The sequence below is a fragment of the Danio rerio genome, chromosome 25 (assembly GCF_049306965.1).
Source record: "Danio rerio strain Tuebingen ecotype United States chromosome 25, GRCz12tu, whole genome shotgun sequence".
In the NCBI taxonomy this organism is placed as follows: Eukaryota; Metazoa; Chordata; class Actinopteri; order Cypriniformes; family Danionidae; genus Danio; species Danio rerio.
In genome coordinates this window covers 1453447-1469124 of record NC_133200.1, presented here as the reverse complement: position 1 = coordinate 1469124, position 15678 = coordinate 1453447, and the positions used below count along the sequence as shown (strand labels likewise).

At 38.5% G+C, this 15678-nt stretch overlaps 1 protein-coding gene across 2 annotated transcripts; it reads right to left on the bottom strand.

The window, feature by feature from the left end:
- Positions 1–1614: 1614 nt before the first annotated feature.
- On the bottom strand, positions 1615–7066 carry si:ch211-284k5.2. Of its 2 annotated transcripts, none has more exons than XM_005174216.4 (5): positions 6441–7066; positions 5759–5839; positions 3325–3443; positions 2380–2563; positions 1615–1783 (listed from the first exon to the last, which is right to left on the bottom strand). In XM_005174216.4, exons 1-5 carry the CDS (start codon positions 6531–6533, stop codon positions 1682–1684), a joined length of 579 nt encoding a protein of 192 aa, XP_005174273.1. In that variant the 5' UTR covers positions 6534–7066; the 3' UTR covers positions 1615–1681. The 2 variants fall into 2 exon arrangements, with proteins under 2 accessions (XP_005174273.1, XP_697280.2); XM_692188.5 differs by having other exon boundaries at positions 1615–1786; positions 6441–6907.
- Between the last annotated feature and the right edge of the window lie 8612 nt (positions 7067–15678).

Below are 15678 nucleotides of genomic sequence, written 5' to 3'. Positions count from 1 at the left end.
CTCCATCATCTTCACACAGACTGTACGCACAGCAATAAACAACTCCGTTTATTATCAGTTTCTGCTTCTCTTTCATTTCCAGGCTTCAGAAGGACATTTAATTTACCTGATAAACATGCTTGTGTTGCCCTCCGGTGGATGATGGATGCTCTGCACTGAGGAAAATGCTTCTCAGAAGCTGATTTTTCATAACCTAAGGTCAGTGTGGGATTTTAAAGTGTGCTAATAGTGTCAAGACTCCTTTAAAGCATCTAAAGTTAGAAATCATTGTAATATTATCAAAAGGTAGGTAATATATAATATATTTTATAAATAATTTTTGTTTGTTTTATGTGTGATTATTTTATTAGAGGATGCATGTAATATTTTATTTATTTATTTTATTTTTTATTTAGCTTGATTTGTGATTATTTTATCATGCATGTCATTTTTTCTATATATATATTACATTCGTTTTATTTGTATTTTATCAGATCCATTTAATATTTATTTATTTAAAAAATATTCTACGTTCGTTTTATTTGTGATTAATTTTATTTGAAGATGCATGTGACATTTTTTATGTATATATTTTATTTTTAAATATTTTACGGTCGTTTTAGTTGTGATTATTTTATGAGAAAATGCTTGTAATAATTATTCAAAATTGTAATATTGTAATAATTTTTTATTATTATTCTGTTCATTTTATTTGTGATTTACTTATGTAATATTACATTTTTTTACATTAGTTTTATTTGTGATTATTTTATTAGAAAATGCATTTAAAATTTTATTTATTTATTTATTTACGTTTAGTTTAATTGTTATTTATGTATTTGTATTTTTTATATTTTCATGTTTGTTTTATTTGTTAATATTTTATCAGAAGATGTATGTCATATTTTATTTATTCATTTTATTCCTTTTTAAATATTTTCTATTTGCTTTAGTTGTGATTATTTTATCAAAAGATGCATGTAATATTTTATTTTTTAATTTTATTTATTTAAAAATATTTTCTGTTTGTTTTATTTGTGATTATATTATTGGAGGATGCATGTAACATTTTATTTATTTATTTTTTTTTTAAACATTTTTTATTATATTTTATTTTTAAATTTTATTTATTTTAAAAAAATTTATGTTTATTTTGCTTTTGATTATTTTGCAGAAAATGCATGTGATATTTAATATTTTTTATTTTTTATATTTTATGTGCACTATATTTGTAACTATTTTAATGCATGTATGTTATATATAAATATATATATATATATATATATATATATATATATATATATATATATATATATATATATATATATATATAAATAAATAAATAAATATTTAAATAAATCAAGAATGCATGATTATATGCTGTCATGGCTTTGCATTAAAAAAACATGATTATAATGGGAGTCAATGGGGCTAAAACACCCACCAACATAACGACAGTCAATTCAATACATAAGGGTTAACTTATAAAACTACATTAAAGCAACACAAAAATTTGTTGTCTTGACTCTGTCATTAAATTCTTCACAGTGTAGAGACTTTTAATAACTTAATGAAATTATTCTTGCTCTAAACATCAAGATCAAGAGTTTTAGTACACAGAAACTGAACATCCTCTTCATTTATGCAGCAGTAGGTGAGTTTATTTGAATATTCTGATGTTAATTAGTCATTGGTTGACTTATTAATCTTCAGTTGTGCTTGTCGACTCGTCTTCAACACCGCTGGACGAACTCTCCCTCCGTTCACACGATTTTCCATTAAACTGCACCGTCTTCCCTGCCTTCTGCTGGACAACAGACATTTTTGTTGAGATATTCTGTAACATTTCTATTTATATCATAGAAATAATGCAGAAGCTCCTCACACAAGCCGAAGTTAAACTTAAGTACACTGTGAAAAAAATATCTGTTAATGCAGCAGATTGAAAACAGGTCTAGCTGTGTTCTCGGTGCTAGTCAGGTGTGCTTCAGTGTCAGTCTTTGTCGCTCCTGTCGCTGCTTCATCTAAAACTCCACATCTATAATCCTCTGAGTCTATGCTGACGTTATCTTCAGCAGCTCAAACACTCTAATGGCGAATGGACAGACGGCTGCTTCTCACTCAGGGCTGCTGTTTATGCTAATGAGGGAGAGATGGGCACTAGTGGGCGGAGCTTTCCCTCTCTGATGACATCATACAAAGGGGGAATGTCAATCAAAGTGTTTCATTCATCAAGTCTGACTATAAACAATAGGATTAATTCATGTTCACCATTAGAGGCTGCTTATATTCCATTAAACGTGTCATGACCGTCTTGTGAAAAGGGTCGGACAGAAGGAGGTCAGTCTAACAGGTGAGTAAAGGATGACAGAAACTCTTTTAATTGTTTGTGAATCACACCTGTTTGCTGGTCAGTCCTCGTGGGTATCGGGCGATGTCGTCTCTCCTGCGCTCTACTTTCTCCCAGTCGCTTTCCCAGAGTTCCCTCCTGTAGTCTGATTTCTGCGTCGTGATTCGCTGGTAAATCGCCAGGTTTTCGTTCGTCACCTGAAGAAGATTCTCTCTCCGCTTCTCTGCGTTCAGACTGGAAAATGGTGAAATCGTTATTCATTTATGCATTTTCCTTCGGCATAGTGCCTTATTTATCAGGGGTGGCCACAGCGGAATGAACCACCAACTATTCCAGCATATGTTTTACGCAGTGGATGCCCTTCCAGCTAAAACACCCATACACTCTTGCATTCACACACATACGCCACAGACAATTTAGTTATCCAATTACCCTATAGCCCTTGTGTTTGGACTGTGGAGCAAACCGGAGGAAACCCACGCCGACACGGGGAGAACATGCAAACTCCACACAGAAACAACAGCTGAATTCGCCAGGATTGGAACAAGCAACCTCTTGCTGTGAGGCGATTGTGCTACCCATTCACTACCGTGATGCCAGCTGGAAGGGCATCCGCTGCATAAAACATATGCTGGAATAGTTGGCGGTTCATTCTGCTGTGGTAACCTCTGATCTGATGAATAAAGGGACTAAGCCAAAGAAAAATTACCAAATGAATAAACCTACAAAACCCGAACGTTTCTGGCGATGTATTTGAGCTCCAGCTAAAGCTGTAGTCTCCGGATCCCTAGGTGTGATGGAGAACAGGTTATGTGTCTCTCAATAATTCATACTGCCTTTGTCAACAGCAGAGCATTAAAGATTCAGCCTGTCAGTTCCAGATGATATGAGACGCAGCCGGAGATCAGAAAACCCGAAACCCTTCTCAGATAAACAGCCGCCAACCGGGTCACATCCACACTAATCAATATAAACACACACATACACACACACACCTGCAACGGGAGGAATGATTCCAGTGGTCCACGATGCCTTTAGAGCGACTGATGATGTTCAGTCTGGAGGACAGCAGACGATTGTCTCTCTCGATGATGGACAGTCTCTCCTCCTGCATCTGAAAACAACAGCACACTTTACCATAGAGTTACATTAGTCATACTCCACACGTCTGTTGAATGCTTGATTCTGATTGACTGATGAGCAAAAATCATTGTTATGACCTAATGTGATCGGATTAAATTTCAGATAGTTTAAACCCTAGATTTTTTTTTGTCAGTTCATTCAGTAATAATGAAACAAAGATTCAGAAAAAGCAAAGGCAAACATGTGACTTGAAACGTCATGTAAAATGAAACGGAATTAAACTATTTATTTAGTAATAAAAAAAATTGTATACAGAAATGTGCTCGATTTTGAAAATATTTACAAAGAAATGGCAAATGGCACTGTTTAACAACTTAATAACTACTATTTGCCGAGTGCTTAAGAATTCATCGCTATTTTACCAATTATTTTTAATTATGAAATTTCCCGAATGTTTCTAGGGGGATCCTTTTTTAGTTTAAAATAATACAGTTCATGTAAATCTGAATCTAATTTTAGAGTGCAGTTATTGAGTCTAAATTCATCTGTAAACTAACACGGGAACTTTTTATTTTGACAGGAAATTAATGTGTAGTTTTTTTTGTTTATAATATATATAAATGAATGAATGAATAAATATGTGAGTGACTGAATAAGTTAATAAATGAATAAGTGAATGAATGAATGAATGAATGAATGAGTAACTGAATGAACAAATTAATGACTAATTGAGTGAATGAATGACTGAGTGACTGAATGAATGAGAGTGACAATGTATAGCTGAATGAGTATGTGAATGTATAACTGAATGAGTGAGTGACTTAGTGAGTGAGTGACTGAATGAACGAGTGAATGTATAACTGAATGAATGAGTGAGTGTCTTAATGAATGGCTGAATGAGTGACAGAGCGAGTGACTGAATGTATAACTAAATGACTGAATGAATGAGCGACAATGTAAAACTGAATAAATTAATGTATGAATGAATAAGTGACTGAATGAATGACTGAATGTATAACTGAATGAGTGAGTGTCAATGTATAACTGAATGAATGAGTGAGTGTCTTAATGAATGGCTGAATGAGTGAGTGACTGAATGTATAACTGAATGGGTGAAGTAATGAATGGGTAAATGAATGACAGAGTGAGTGACTGAATGTATAACTGAATGAGTGAATGACTGAATGAATGAGCGGCAATGTAAAACTGAATAAATGAATATATGAATGAATAAGTGACTGAATGAATGACTGAATGTATAACTGAATGAGTGAGTGTCAATTTATTACTTAACAAATGAGTGAGTGTCTGAATGAATGGCTGAATGAGTGAGTGACTGAATGTATAACTGAATGAGTGAATGAATGGGTGAATGTATGACAGAGTGAGTGACTGAATGTATAACTGAATGAGTGAGTGACTGAATGAATGAGCAGCAATGTAAAACTGAATAAATGAATGAATGAATAAGTGACTAATGAATGAGTGAATGGCTGAATGTATAACTGAATTAGTGAGTGACTGTATAACTGAATGAATGAGTGAGTGTCTGAATGAATGGCTGAATGAGTGAGTGACTGAATGTATAACTAAATGAGTGAATTACTGAATGGGTGAGTGACTGAATGAATGAGTGAGGGACTGAATGTATAACTGAATGAGTGAATTACTGAATGGGTGAGTGACTGACTGAATGAGTGAGTGACTGAATGTATAACTGAATGAGTGAGTAACTGAATGTATAACTGAATGAGTGAGTGACTGAATGTATAACTGAATGAGTGAGTAACTGAATGTATAACTGAATGAGTGAGTGACTGAATGTATAACTGAATGAGTGAATTGATGAATGGGTGAGTGACTGACTAAATGAGTGAATGACAATGTATAACTGAATGAGTGAATTGATGAATGGGTGAGTGACTGACTGAATGAGTGAATGACCATGTATAACTGAATGAGTGAATTAATGAATGGGTGAGTGACTGACTGAATGAGTGAGTGACTGAATGAATGACTGTCTTGAATGAGGTATTGACTGAATGACTAAAGGGATGACTGAATGAATTAATAAATGACTAAATGAATGAGTGACTGAATGAATTAATAAATGACTAAATGAATGACTGAATAAGTGACTGAATTAATGAGTGAGTGACTGAATAAATAACCGAATGAACGACTGAATGTGTGAATGACAAAAGAAATTACTGACTGAATGAATGACTGAATGTTTAACTGAATAAATGAATGAATGACTAGCTGAATAAATGAATGGCTGACTAAAGGAATGACTAGCTGAATGAATGAATGAATGAATGAATGAATGAATGAATGAATGTTCACCTGCACTTTCTTCAGTTTGTGCTGAACATGAGCAGGTGTTTGGATGCCTTTAGTGTCCACAACAGGTGAGGCTTCTTTCACCTTAGAAAAACAAACACAGACACCTTCATCACTTCAACTCTAAATACAGAATTGCGCTAATACTTTTGCAGTCTTCACTGATCCAGACACTTCAAATTCCCCATAACACAGCATAAAAATTAGGGTTAAAGACCAAGTTATTGCCCTCCTGTGAAATATTAATTTTAATTCAAGTATTTCCCAAGGGCTGTTTAATATTGCTCACAGCATTACATGTTTGTTTCTGGAGAAATTCTGCAGTTTGGCTGCAATATATATGAAAACATATTTTAAAAATGTAAAAACTCTGTGGTCAAAATTATTTGCCTCCTTATTGAATGACAGTGCTTTGTTCTGTTGTTGGAAAAAGAACATTTTGTTAACTTGCCTAAATTACCTAGTTAAGCCTTTAAATTGCACTTTGCGAAATATTTCAAAACCATTAATTTCTCACGAGGGCTAATACGTTTGTATCAACTGTATATTTAAAAGTAAACATTATTGACAATACATTTAGTAACCTCATTTCTCATTTCAATTGAACTTAATGTTTTAAAACTAGACAAAAATACTTCATGAAGCTCGTTTTAAACAGTATTTTGGATAATAGTTTGGCCCAGACCTTGTTTCTGTGCTCCTGGTATTGTGTTTGGTCCCATTTCTGCTGCAGGAATTTGTTGGTCGCGGGTTTGAGCGGCTGGTAAGACTTGTACATCTCAAATAAACCAATAATAATCAAATAAACGGATCCTTCTGCTGCTGCTTTCTGTTTATTCAGCCTCCAGTTCCGCTCACTGACGCTGATTGGGCGATATTAAATATTAAAAGAGTTGTGGGTCATCCTTAGTAACCACGCTCGGCAACATTAACAGCATTATTTACACACGTATGTTGTTTACAGAGCAGCATGATAAAAGTATTTCTGAAACGTATACTGCAGCCGTTTTATGAATAAATATAGCTAATAAAAATATTATGTTATTGTAAAGTTTTAAAATATGTAAGTGTTGTATTTGTGATTATTTCGGGTAATATATATACATTTTTTGTAAATGAGGTAAGCGAGACACTTTTCGCGGGCTTTACTGCAAACCGGAAAATGTTTTTCATTAATTAAGATGCACAATTTAGACGTGGACGACCTAATTTAAAATATCTTAAAAGCATCTTAAATTCCCTTTATTCACTTCACAACTTCATTTAACATGTTCGAACTAATAAACGTGTACAGTCAAAGCTTCACAAACTTTGGGTTTCCGATTTTTGGGAATTTTGGGTTTCCGCTGTTTTGAAATGCAGGGCTTGCCTTTAAATAACAGAGAATTTAACTGAATGTGAAAAATTGATATATGTAACTGATATTGGATGCACTGGTGGTGAAAATGAATGTAAAAACATGATATCATTACTCGTATTAACTATTCAATTATGCATTAAATTGTGTTTTATTAACCTCTACCCCAAAACTCAGATAAATGAAAAATATTAATCATTGCTGTACAATAATTTATTAATTATTGTGTAACAAAAATGATGCTATGTGACTTTACCGTGTTTCCGGTCCTCACCGCAAGATGGCGACACTCCCTCATTCAAGCCTTTCCTCATTACAGCACCGCTTCGCCATCAAAATAAACACATAAATCGACACAAAGCGTGAAAACAGACCCAAAAAGAGGAGAATCTGGGGTATTTATGCTACATTATGTTCTGGTTTATTTATTTGTTCATACAGTTTCATGAAGTATTAGGCAGTGCGGACTGTTTGAGAGCAATCACGTTAAGTGTGTAACCTGTTGATGCTGAACAGTCAAATAATGTCACGTGTTTTTCATTATTCAGCTTCATTCAGTACAATATAGTAGTGTTCAAGTGTTTAAACGGGCTTTTTATTAATTGTTTTGAAGCACGTTGCAAAGTATTTTGTATTTGTCTTCCTTATTTAGATTAGCATTATCTAAAAAGTATGTATGCAAAGGTATATTTTTGCCCTCTTATAAGATTATGGCTAAGGAAGGCAACAGTACACTTATTAAATCTAAAAAATATTGTAGTTTTGACATGAAATCGAATGTTTTCATTGCAGTGTGTCTGTGTGTATGCAAATTTGAGCATTATAATATTAATTTTAGCAATATTATCATCACAAATCCCTGACTGTGTTCTGTGTTGAGTTTCTGTTGAGTGTCTCGGGTGTTTTTAGATCACTGACTTAAAAACTTTGCTTATGGATTTTGGAACAGGACCTTTTTTTTCCAGGCTCTTTGTTTTTTTCTTGCCATAAAATCAATTGTTAGGTCCCTCTGACTGATGTGTGTGTGTGTGTGTGTGTGTGTGTGCGTGTGTGTGTGTGTGTGTGTGTGTGTGTGTGTCTGTGTGTGTGTCTGTGTGTGTTTGTGTGTGTGTGTTTGTGTGTGTGCTTGTGAATGAGCTTTCTCCTGAGAACAGAGAATTGGTCACCCACAACACCATAACAACCACAGTGAATCCGTAGGAGCAATCACCCACAACCCCATGAAGACCACAGTAAACCTACATGGACACCCTAGTAACCACGCAAAACACCATAAGATCCACAGTGAACCCATAGGAACACCCTAGCAACCTCCTGCAACACCATAACCACAGTGAACCCACTGGAACACCCTAGCAACCAACAACACTATAACAAGCACAGGGAACCCACAGGAACACCCTAGCGACCACCTACAACACCATAACCACAGTGAACCCACAGGAACAGCCTAACAACCAACCACAGCACCATAACAAGCATGGTGAACCCACTGGAACACCCTAGCAACCAACAACACCATAACAGCCACAATGACCCCACAAGAACACCCTAGCGACCACCTACAACACCATAACCACAGTAAACCCACAGGAACAGCCTAGCAACCAACCACAGCACCATAACAAGCACAGTGAACCCACTGGAACACCCTAGCAACCAACAACACCATAACAACCACAGTGAACCCACAGGAACACCCTAGCAACCAACCACTGCACCAAAACTAGCACAGTGAACCAACTGTAACACCCTAGCAACCAACCACAGCACCATAACAACCACAGTGAACCCACAAGAACACCCTAGCGACCACCTACAACACCATAACCACAGTGAACCCACAGGAACAGCCTAGCAACCAACCACAGCACCATAACAAGCACAGTGAACCAACTGGAACACCCTAGCAACCAACCACAGCACCATAACAACCACAATGAACCCACAAGAACACCCTAGCGACCACCTACAACACCATAACCACAGTAAACCCACAGAAACAGCCTAGCAACCAACCACAGCACCATAACAAGCACGGTGAACCCACTGGAACACCCTAGCAACCAACAACACCATAACAACCACAGTGAACCCACTGGAACACCCTAGCGACCACCTACAACACCATAACCACAGTGTACCCACAGAAACAGCCTAGCAACCAACCACAGCACCATAACAAGCACAGTGAACCCACTGGAACACCCTAGCAACCACCCACAACACCATGGTAACTGCAATGAACCACTTGGAACACACTAGCAGCAACTTTCAGATAGCAACCATGCTACCACCCTTGCAACCACCCACAACACCCTAACCACAGTGAACCCACAGGAACACCCTAGCAACCAAACACAACACCCTAATAACCACAGTAAACCCACATGGACACCCCAGCAACCACACACAACACCATGGAACTGCAGTGAACCACTAGGAACACACTAACAACTCTCAGATAGCAACCATGAGCACCCTAGCAACCACCCACAACACCATAACAACCACAGTGAACCCATAGAAACACCCTAGCAACAACCATTATTATAAACGATCTTAGCAAATCCTTAGCAATCACCCGTGAAGCTCTAGCAACTGCCATGAATAAAAAAAAGTACTGGGTGGCGGCTGGCAGGGCACACACTGTGTAAAACATATGCTGGAATAGTTGGCGGTTCATTCCGTTGTTGCAACATTTAATAAATAACAGACTAAGCCAAGGTAAAATGAATAAATGAACGTCCTCGTGATTCACCTTGCCCTTGTAATACCAACAACATACTGATGACATTTTACACATTTGTTTCCTGACATGTCACACAACCACACACACAGGTTTGTTTTTGTGAGTTGTGGGGACATTCCAAAGGCTTCCATTGTTTTTGCAGTCGTACTTCACGAAAAAAAAAAACACACACACACATTCTGTATGATTTATAAGCCTTTTGACATCTTCAATGTCCTCATATTTCCCAGTAGTGGGTTGCGGCATGTTGCATATGCTGGAATAATTGGCAGTTCATTCCGCTGTGGCAAGTCTTGCTAAATAAGAGACTAAGCCAAATTAGAATGAATGAATGTCCTCATAATACCTGTCATTTTACACATTTGAGCCATGATATGCCATAAAACACACACACACACACACACACACACAGAGAGAAGTGTTTTATAGCCGCTGCTATTATAGCATTGATCGTGTCAGGCAGATCAGCCGCGGTCGGACTGAAGCTCTGCTCTCTATTGATTGGATAACAGTAATAACTGACAGGCGGCTCTCTGTGTTTAATCTATGTCCTCCTGCTGACCCCTCGACCACTGCCCCGCCTCCTGAGCCTGGGGTCAGAGGTCAGCAGAGATATTGAAAAACAATCGCAGCCTCCCCGGGGCAGTTTGTCCGGGTCAGAGGAGAGCGACTGAAAGCGCAGGTCCTCCATCTGTTTGCTGGAGACACCCACAGTCTCTGATGTGCTTCCACTCATTCAGGATTTCATGCACATTTTCAAATGATCTGCACTTCTGTGTGTTTCCATTAAAAGCGAGTCTGTTTCTAAAGCAGTTCCCTGATGACTGCAGATTATACAGCATCTCTCCCCTCCACAGCAACACTGAGATCAACTCCGCGCGCACATGCAGATGGACAGTTTGCTTTTGGGGTGGAGATGGGTCATTCCTATGATGCATCAGAATATTGTACTGTTGGGAAAAGTGATGGGATGATGTGTTCGGTCAGGCATGTGTGTGTGTGTGTGTGTGTGTGTGTGTGTGTGTAGACAGAAGAGTAATGGAGAGTCTGGATCAAGGTTGAAGTCGCTCGGCTCATCTGTCTTCAGTTTATTGAGGAAAACATCCAGACTGGGTTTCTCTGGACTTACGGATTCTCTTCTTTCTCCTCCTCCTCTTTGTCTTTCTCTTCTTCTTCCTCCTCTTCTTCCTTATTTTCTTTATAATCTTCCTCTTCTACCTCTTTTTTCTTTACTTCTTCTTTTCTTCCTTATTGTCACGATCACCAGAGATCACTGGAAAACATTCACACTCACACAATCTACAAATCTGCCGGTTTATGGACTACAGATCCAGTCATGTAACACACACACACACACTCACCTGCTCCAAGTCTCCACTGATTAGACACTCACAGCTGAAACTACTCACGGACTGATTCATGGACTACATACAGCACATTAACACACAGTCGTTGCTGAGTCTTGTTATCTGTATAATGTAACATTACATTGTGTTTTCCTTTGCCTTGTCTTGCCGTGTTTGAACCTTGCCTTGTTTTGTTTGTATTACGTTGCCTGCTGTCTGCCTTCTAACCACTTGCCGGTTACTTTGACAATGATTCAGGCTTGTTTGCTCCTGTGTTGACCATCGCTTGCCTGAACATTCCATTTCATAAACCCTGCGTTTGGATCCTCACCTCTGTCAGCGTCCACTTCACGTTACACTTCTCTTCATCCCCTTTGTCCTTCTCTTCATCCTCTACTTCCTCCAGTTTTCCCCATTCTTCCTCATCTTCATATTTTTCTCTTCTCCTTATTTCTCTTTATCCCCTTCTTCCCCATCTTCTTCCTCTTCTTCTTCCTGTTCTTCCCCTTTTCTCTACTACTTCTTTTGCCCTATTCTTCACCTCTTCCTTCTCGTCTTCCTCTTCTTCCTTCTCTTCTACCCTAATCTTCTTTATTTTCTTCTTTTTGTCTTCTTCCTCCTCCTCCCCTTCTTCCTCCTCTTCTTCCCTATTTTCTACCTCCTCTTTTTTCTCTACTTCTGACCCTTTTCTCCTCCTCTTCTGCTTCTTCCTTCTCTTCATCCTCTACTTCCTCCTGTTTTCCCCATTCTTCGTCATCTTCTTATTTTCTTTCTTTTTCTCCTTCTTTCTTTTCATCCCCTTCTTCCACATCTTCCTCCTCTTCTTCCTGTTATTCCCTTTTTCTCTACTTCTTTTGTCCTATTCTTCACCTCTTCCTTCTCTTCATCCTCTACTTCCTCCTCTTTTCCCCATTCTTCCTCATCTTCTTTATTTTCTCTTCTTTCTCTACTTCTTCTGACCCTTTTCTCCTCATTTCCCCTTCTTTTCATCCTCTACTTTCTCCTCTGTTCCCTATTCTTCCTCATCCTTAATTTCTTCCTCTTCTCCTTTCTTTTTATCCCCTTCTTCCCCATCTTCCTCTTCTTCTTCTTCTTCTCCTCTTCCTCCTGTTCTTCCTTCACTTCTTCCTCCTCTTTCCCCTTCTTCCTTTTCTTCTACCCTAATCTTTTTATGTTCTTCCTTTTCTCTTCTTCCTCATTTTCTTCCTATTCTTCCTCCTCTTCCTCTACTTCTGACCCTTTTTCTCCTCCTCTTCCCCTTTCTTCTCTTCATCCTCTACTTCCTCCTCTTTTCCTCAGTCTCCCTCATCTTCTTCCTTATTTTCTTCCTATTCTCCTTTATCATCTTCCTCATCTTCCTCCTCCTTGTCTTTATCTTCCTCCTTTTTTCCCCTTCTTGCGTATTTTCTAATCTTCTTCATTAATTTCTTCCTCTTGCTTCTCTTCTTCCTCCTCTTCACATTCTTCCACTTTTTCTCCTCCTCTTCTTCCTTATTTTCTTCTTCTTCCTCCAGCTCTTGCCCTTTTTCCTCTACTTCTTCTGCCCTATCTTCCTCCTCTTTTCTCCTTCTTCCTTGTCTTTTTCCAAATCTTCTTCCCCACATCTTCTCTCCCTCTTCTTCCATCTTTTCTTCATCTTCTTCCTTCTCTTCTTCATCTTCTTCCTCCTCTTTTCCCAGTTCTTCCTCACCCTCTCCTCTCTGCTGCTTCATCTTCTTCATCCTCTCCCTCCTGCATTTGTTCCTTATTTATTTATTTATTTATTTTGTCTCCTCCTCTTCCTCATCTTCATCAGTTAGCCAAGAGAAAAACTAAACTTCTGCCACTAGTCATCTGCTGTTGTGTGGTTCGTTACACCTCTCGTTACCCACATCTCTCACTCTTTTCCTGTAGATCTCCTATTGTTGTTAAAGCACCAGAGAAGATTAGTTTTACCAATCTGGCTAACTGATGGGCAGCACGGTGGCACAATGGTAGCACGATCACAGCAAGAAGGTCGCAGGTTCGAGCCCCAACTGGGTCAGTTGGCGTTTCTGTGTGGAGTTTGCATGTTCTCCCCGTGTTCATGTGGGTTTCCTCCGAGTGCTCCGGTTTCCCCCACAGTCCAAACACATGTTGTACAGGTGAACTGGGTAGGCTAAATTGTCCATAGTGTATGTGTGTATGGATGTTTTCCAGTGATGGGTTGCAGCTGGAAGGGCATCTGCTGCGTAAAACATATGCTGGATAAGTTGTCGGTTCATTCCACTGTGGCGACCCCAGATTAATAAAGGCACTAAGCCGAAAAGAGAATTAATGGCTGATCAACACACCTTCATATTTGTGTGTTATTATCATGGAGTGCAGTCGTGATTGGTGTGTGTGTGTGTGTGTGTGTGTGTGTGTGTGTGTGTGTGTGTGTGTGTGTGTTGGGGTGTTTGTCACACTCGAGCAAAAGTGTTTCTCTTTCATGTGTAAATCTCATTTCTCTCAGTCCGCGCCTGATGTAAACACACTGAAGAGCGCTGTAACTGATGTCATGAGGGGTTTCTCAAACACATTCCTGCTGTGTTTCTGGAGCTCTCCAGGAGTTCATGTGCACCTCTGCATGTTTGCCGTTCAGGCCTGGTCTCTGAGCTGAAGAAGGCCCTGATTACACCTCTTTATTTTATCACCAGAGGACTTTGGTGCCCCTGGAAATCAAAACGTTTAAAGGGCACCTATGGTGAAATATCTACTTTTCAAGCTGTTTGGACAGACGTGTGTGTAGGTATTGTGTATAGACCGTCGTTTTGTGCTGTCATAAACACACTCAGTCCTTTTTTTTTTTCTTCGATTTAACAACTTATAAACGGTAGACTAATTGGAGCAGTTTTGAGACCAACCGCAACTTCACGTAGGAGTGCGGTCCCCCCGCCCACCGAATTGATTGACAGGCAAACTACCTCATCCTCAGTTTGTTGTTTCACATCCGCCATTATCAGCGTGTGAGTCAAAGCGAGATTGTTACACGCCTGGGGGTGTTGCTCTGTTGTTCCCTCCTCCCCTTTCTGTTTCTATTTGCTGTCTCCTGTACTTCTAAAATCTAGATGTTCCGATTGGTTCTCCCGAGTGGACCAATCAGAAGAGGATGGGTGTTATTTAAACGCTCCAGTGATGACTTAGCCCAGATGAGAGGGGGATGCATGTTGCTTGTTGCTGCTGTGTTTGTTTGTGTAACTTTTGGTTAGTGATGGTGAAATGAAGCTTTCTGAACCAGTGAAGCACTCGACTCAATTGTATTGGAAAAAGGTTTTGTTACTCAAAGCTTTCTAAATCAGAGCTCGATGAGGACCTCTACTGGTTAAAGTGTGGGAAAGCACTTTGTTGCCATAATGTCGAATGTTCACAACTGACCAACTCATTCATGTAGTAATACAACAACAGAAATATAAACAAATTACTCAATTACTGTAGTTTTACACATTAGATATATTACATCACACCACTAATAACTGTAGTAACATCCAAGGTATTCAAAAGTTTATCATAGTACAACTTATCCTGTTCCAATCGGGGACCGAACCAGCGATTCCTGCATAGGAGGCGAATGCTCTAGGACAGTGGTTCTCAAATTTTTTTCATTAGGTACCACCTCAGAAAAGAAATTGTCTCTCCAAGTACCACCAAAATGAGCAGTATTGAAATACAGTAGTGTAGTAGGCCCAGTAAAGCAGCTACAACTCTGCACAGTAAAACAAACGTGGCAGATTACCTCAGAAATATAGGCTATATGTCATATATGGCACATTATATACAAAATTTTTTAACATTTTGAAATATATATATATATTCCTCCGCATACCACTAGAAGGAAGCCCGCGTACCACTAGTGGTACACGTACCACAGTTTGAGAACCACTGCTCTAGGAGGAGGCTATGTGAGTGATGTGTGTTGGCGCCAGCTGGCGTCTGTTAAGCACTATATTACGATATGCAGTGGTTTTCTTTAAAGATTGTTGTAAAAAAAATACGCGAATACACTTTAGTATGGTTCAAAACCTTTTTACTATAAATTACTATTGTATTTTAGTTTAATTACTGGTGTGTGAGACAGGTGCAGTGCTTTGAAACAGTAGAAATGTGTTTAATTGACGCATAATCTCTCGCTATACTTTACTAACCCATGAGGGTGTTTAAACCTTTGAATCAAAATTCGAAGCAGTCACGTGGGTTTAGGCGAAAATTAAGCTTCGAACGTCACTGATCACGTGATGATGGCAAAACAAATCAAGCTCCGGTACACTGCTTCACTGTGAGAAGTATCGTTTTTTGATAATGCTTCGAAGCCTCTGCGCACAACGTCACATCACTACTTGTGGTGCCTATCTTGTGTTCTGGTTTGCTTTAAAGAGAGTTTGTGATTTAAAAGTACCTAGAGGGAAGTGAAAGGGAAGTATGTCACGTGACTTACATTTTACACACACGTAGCAGATTTATTTATGTTATT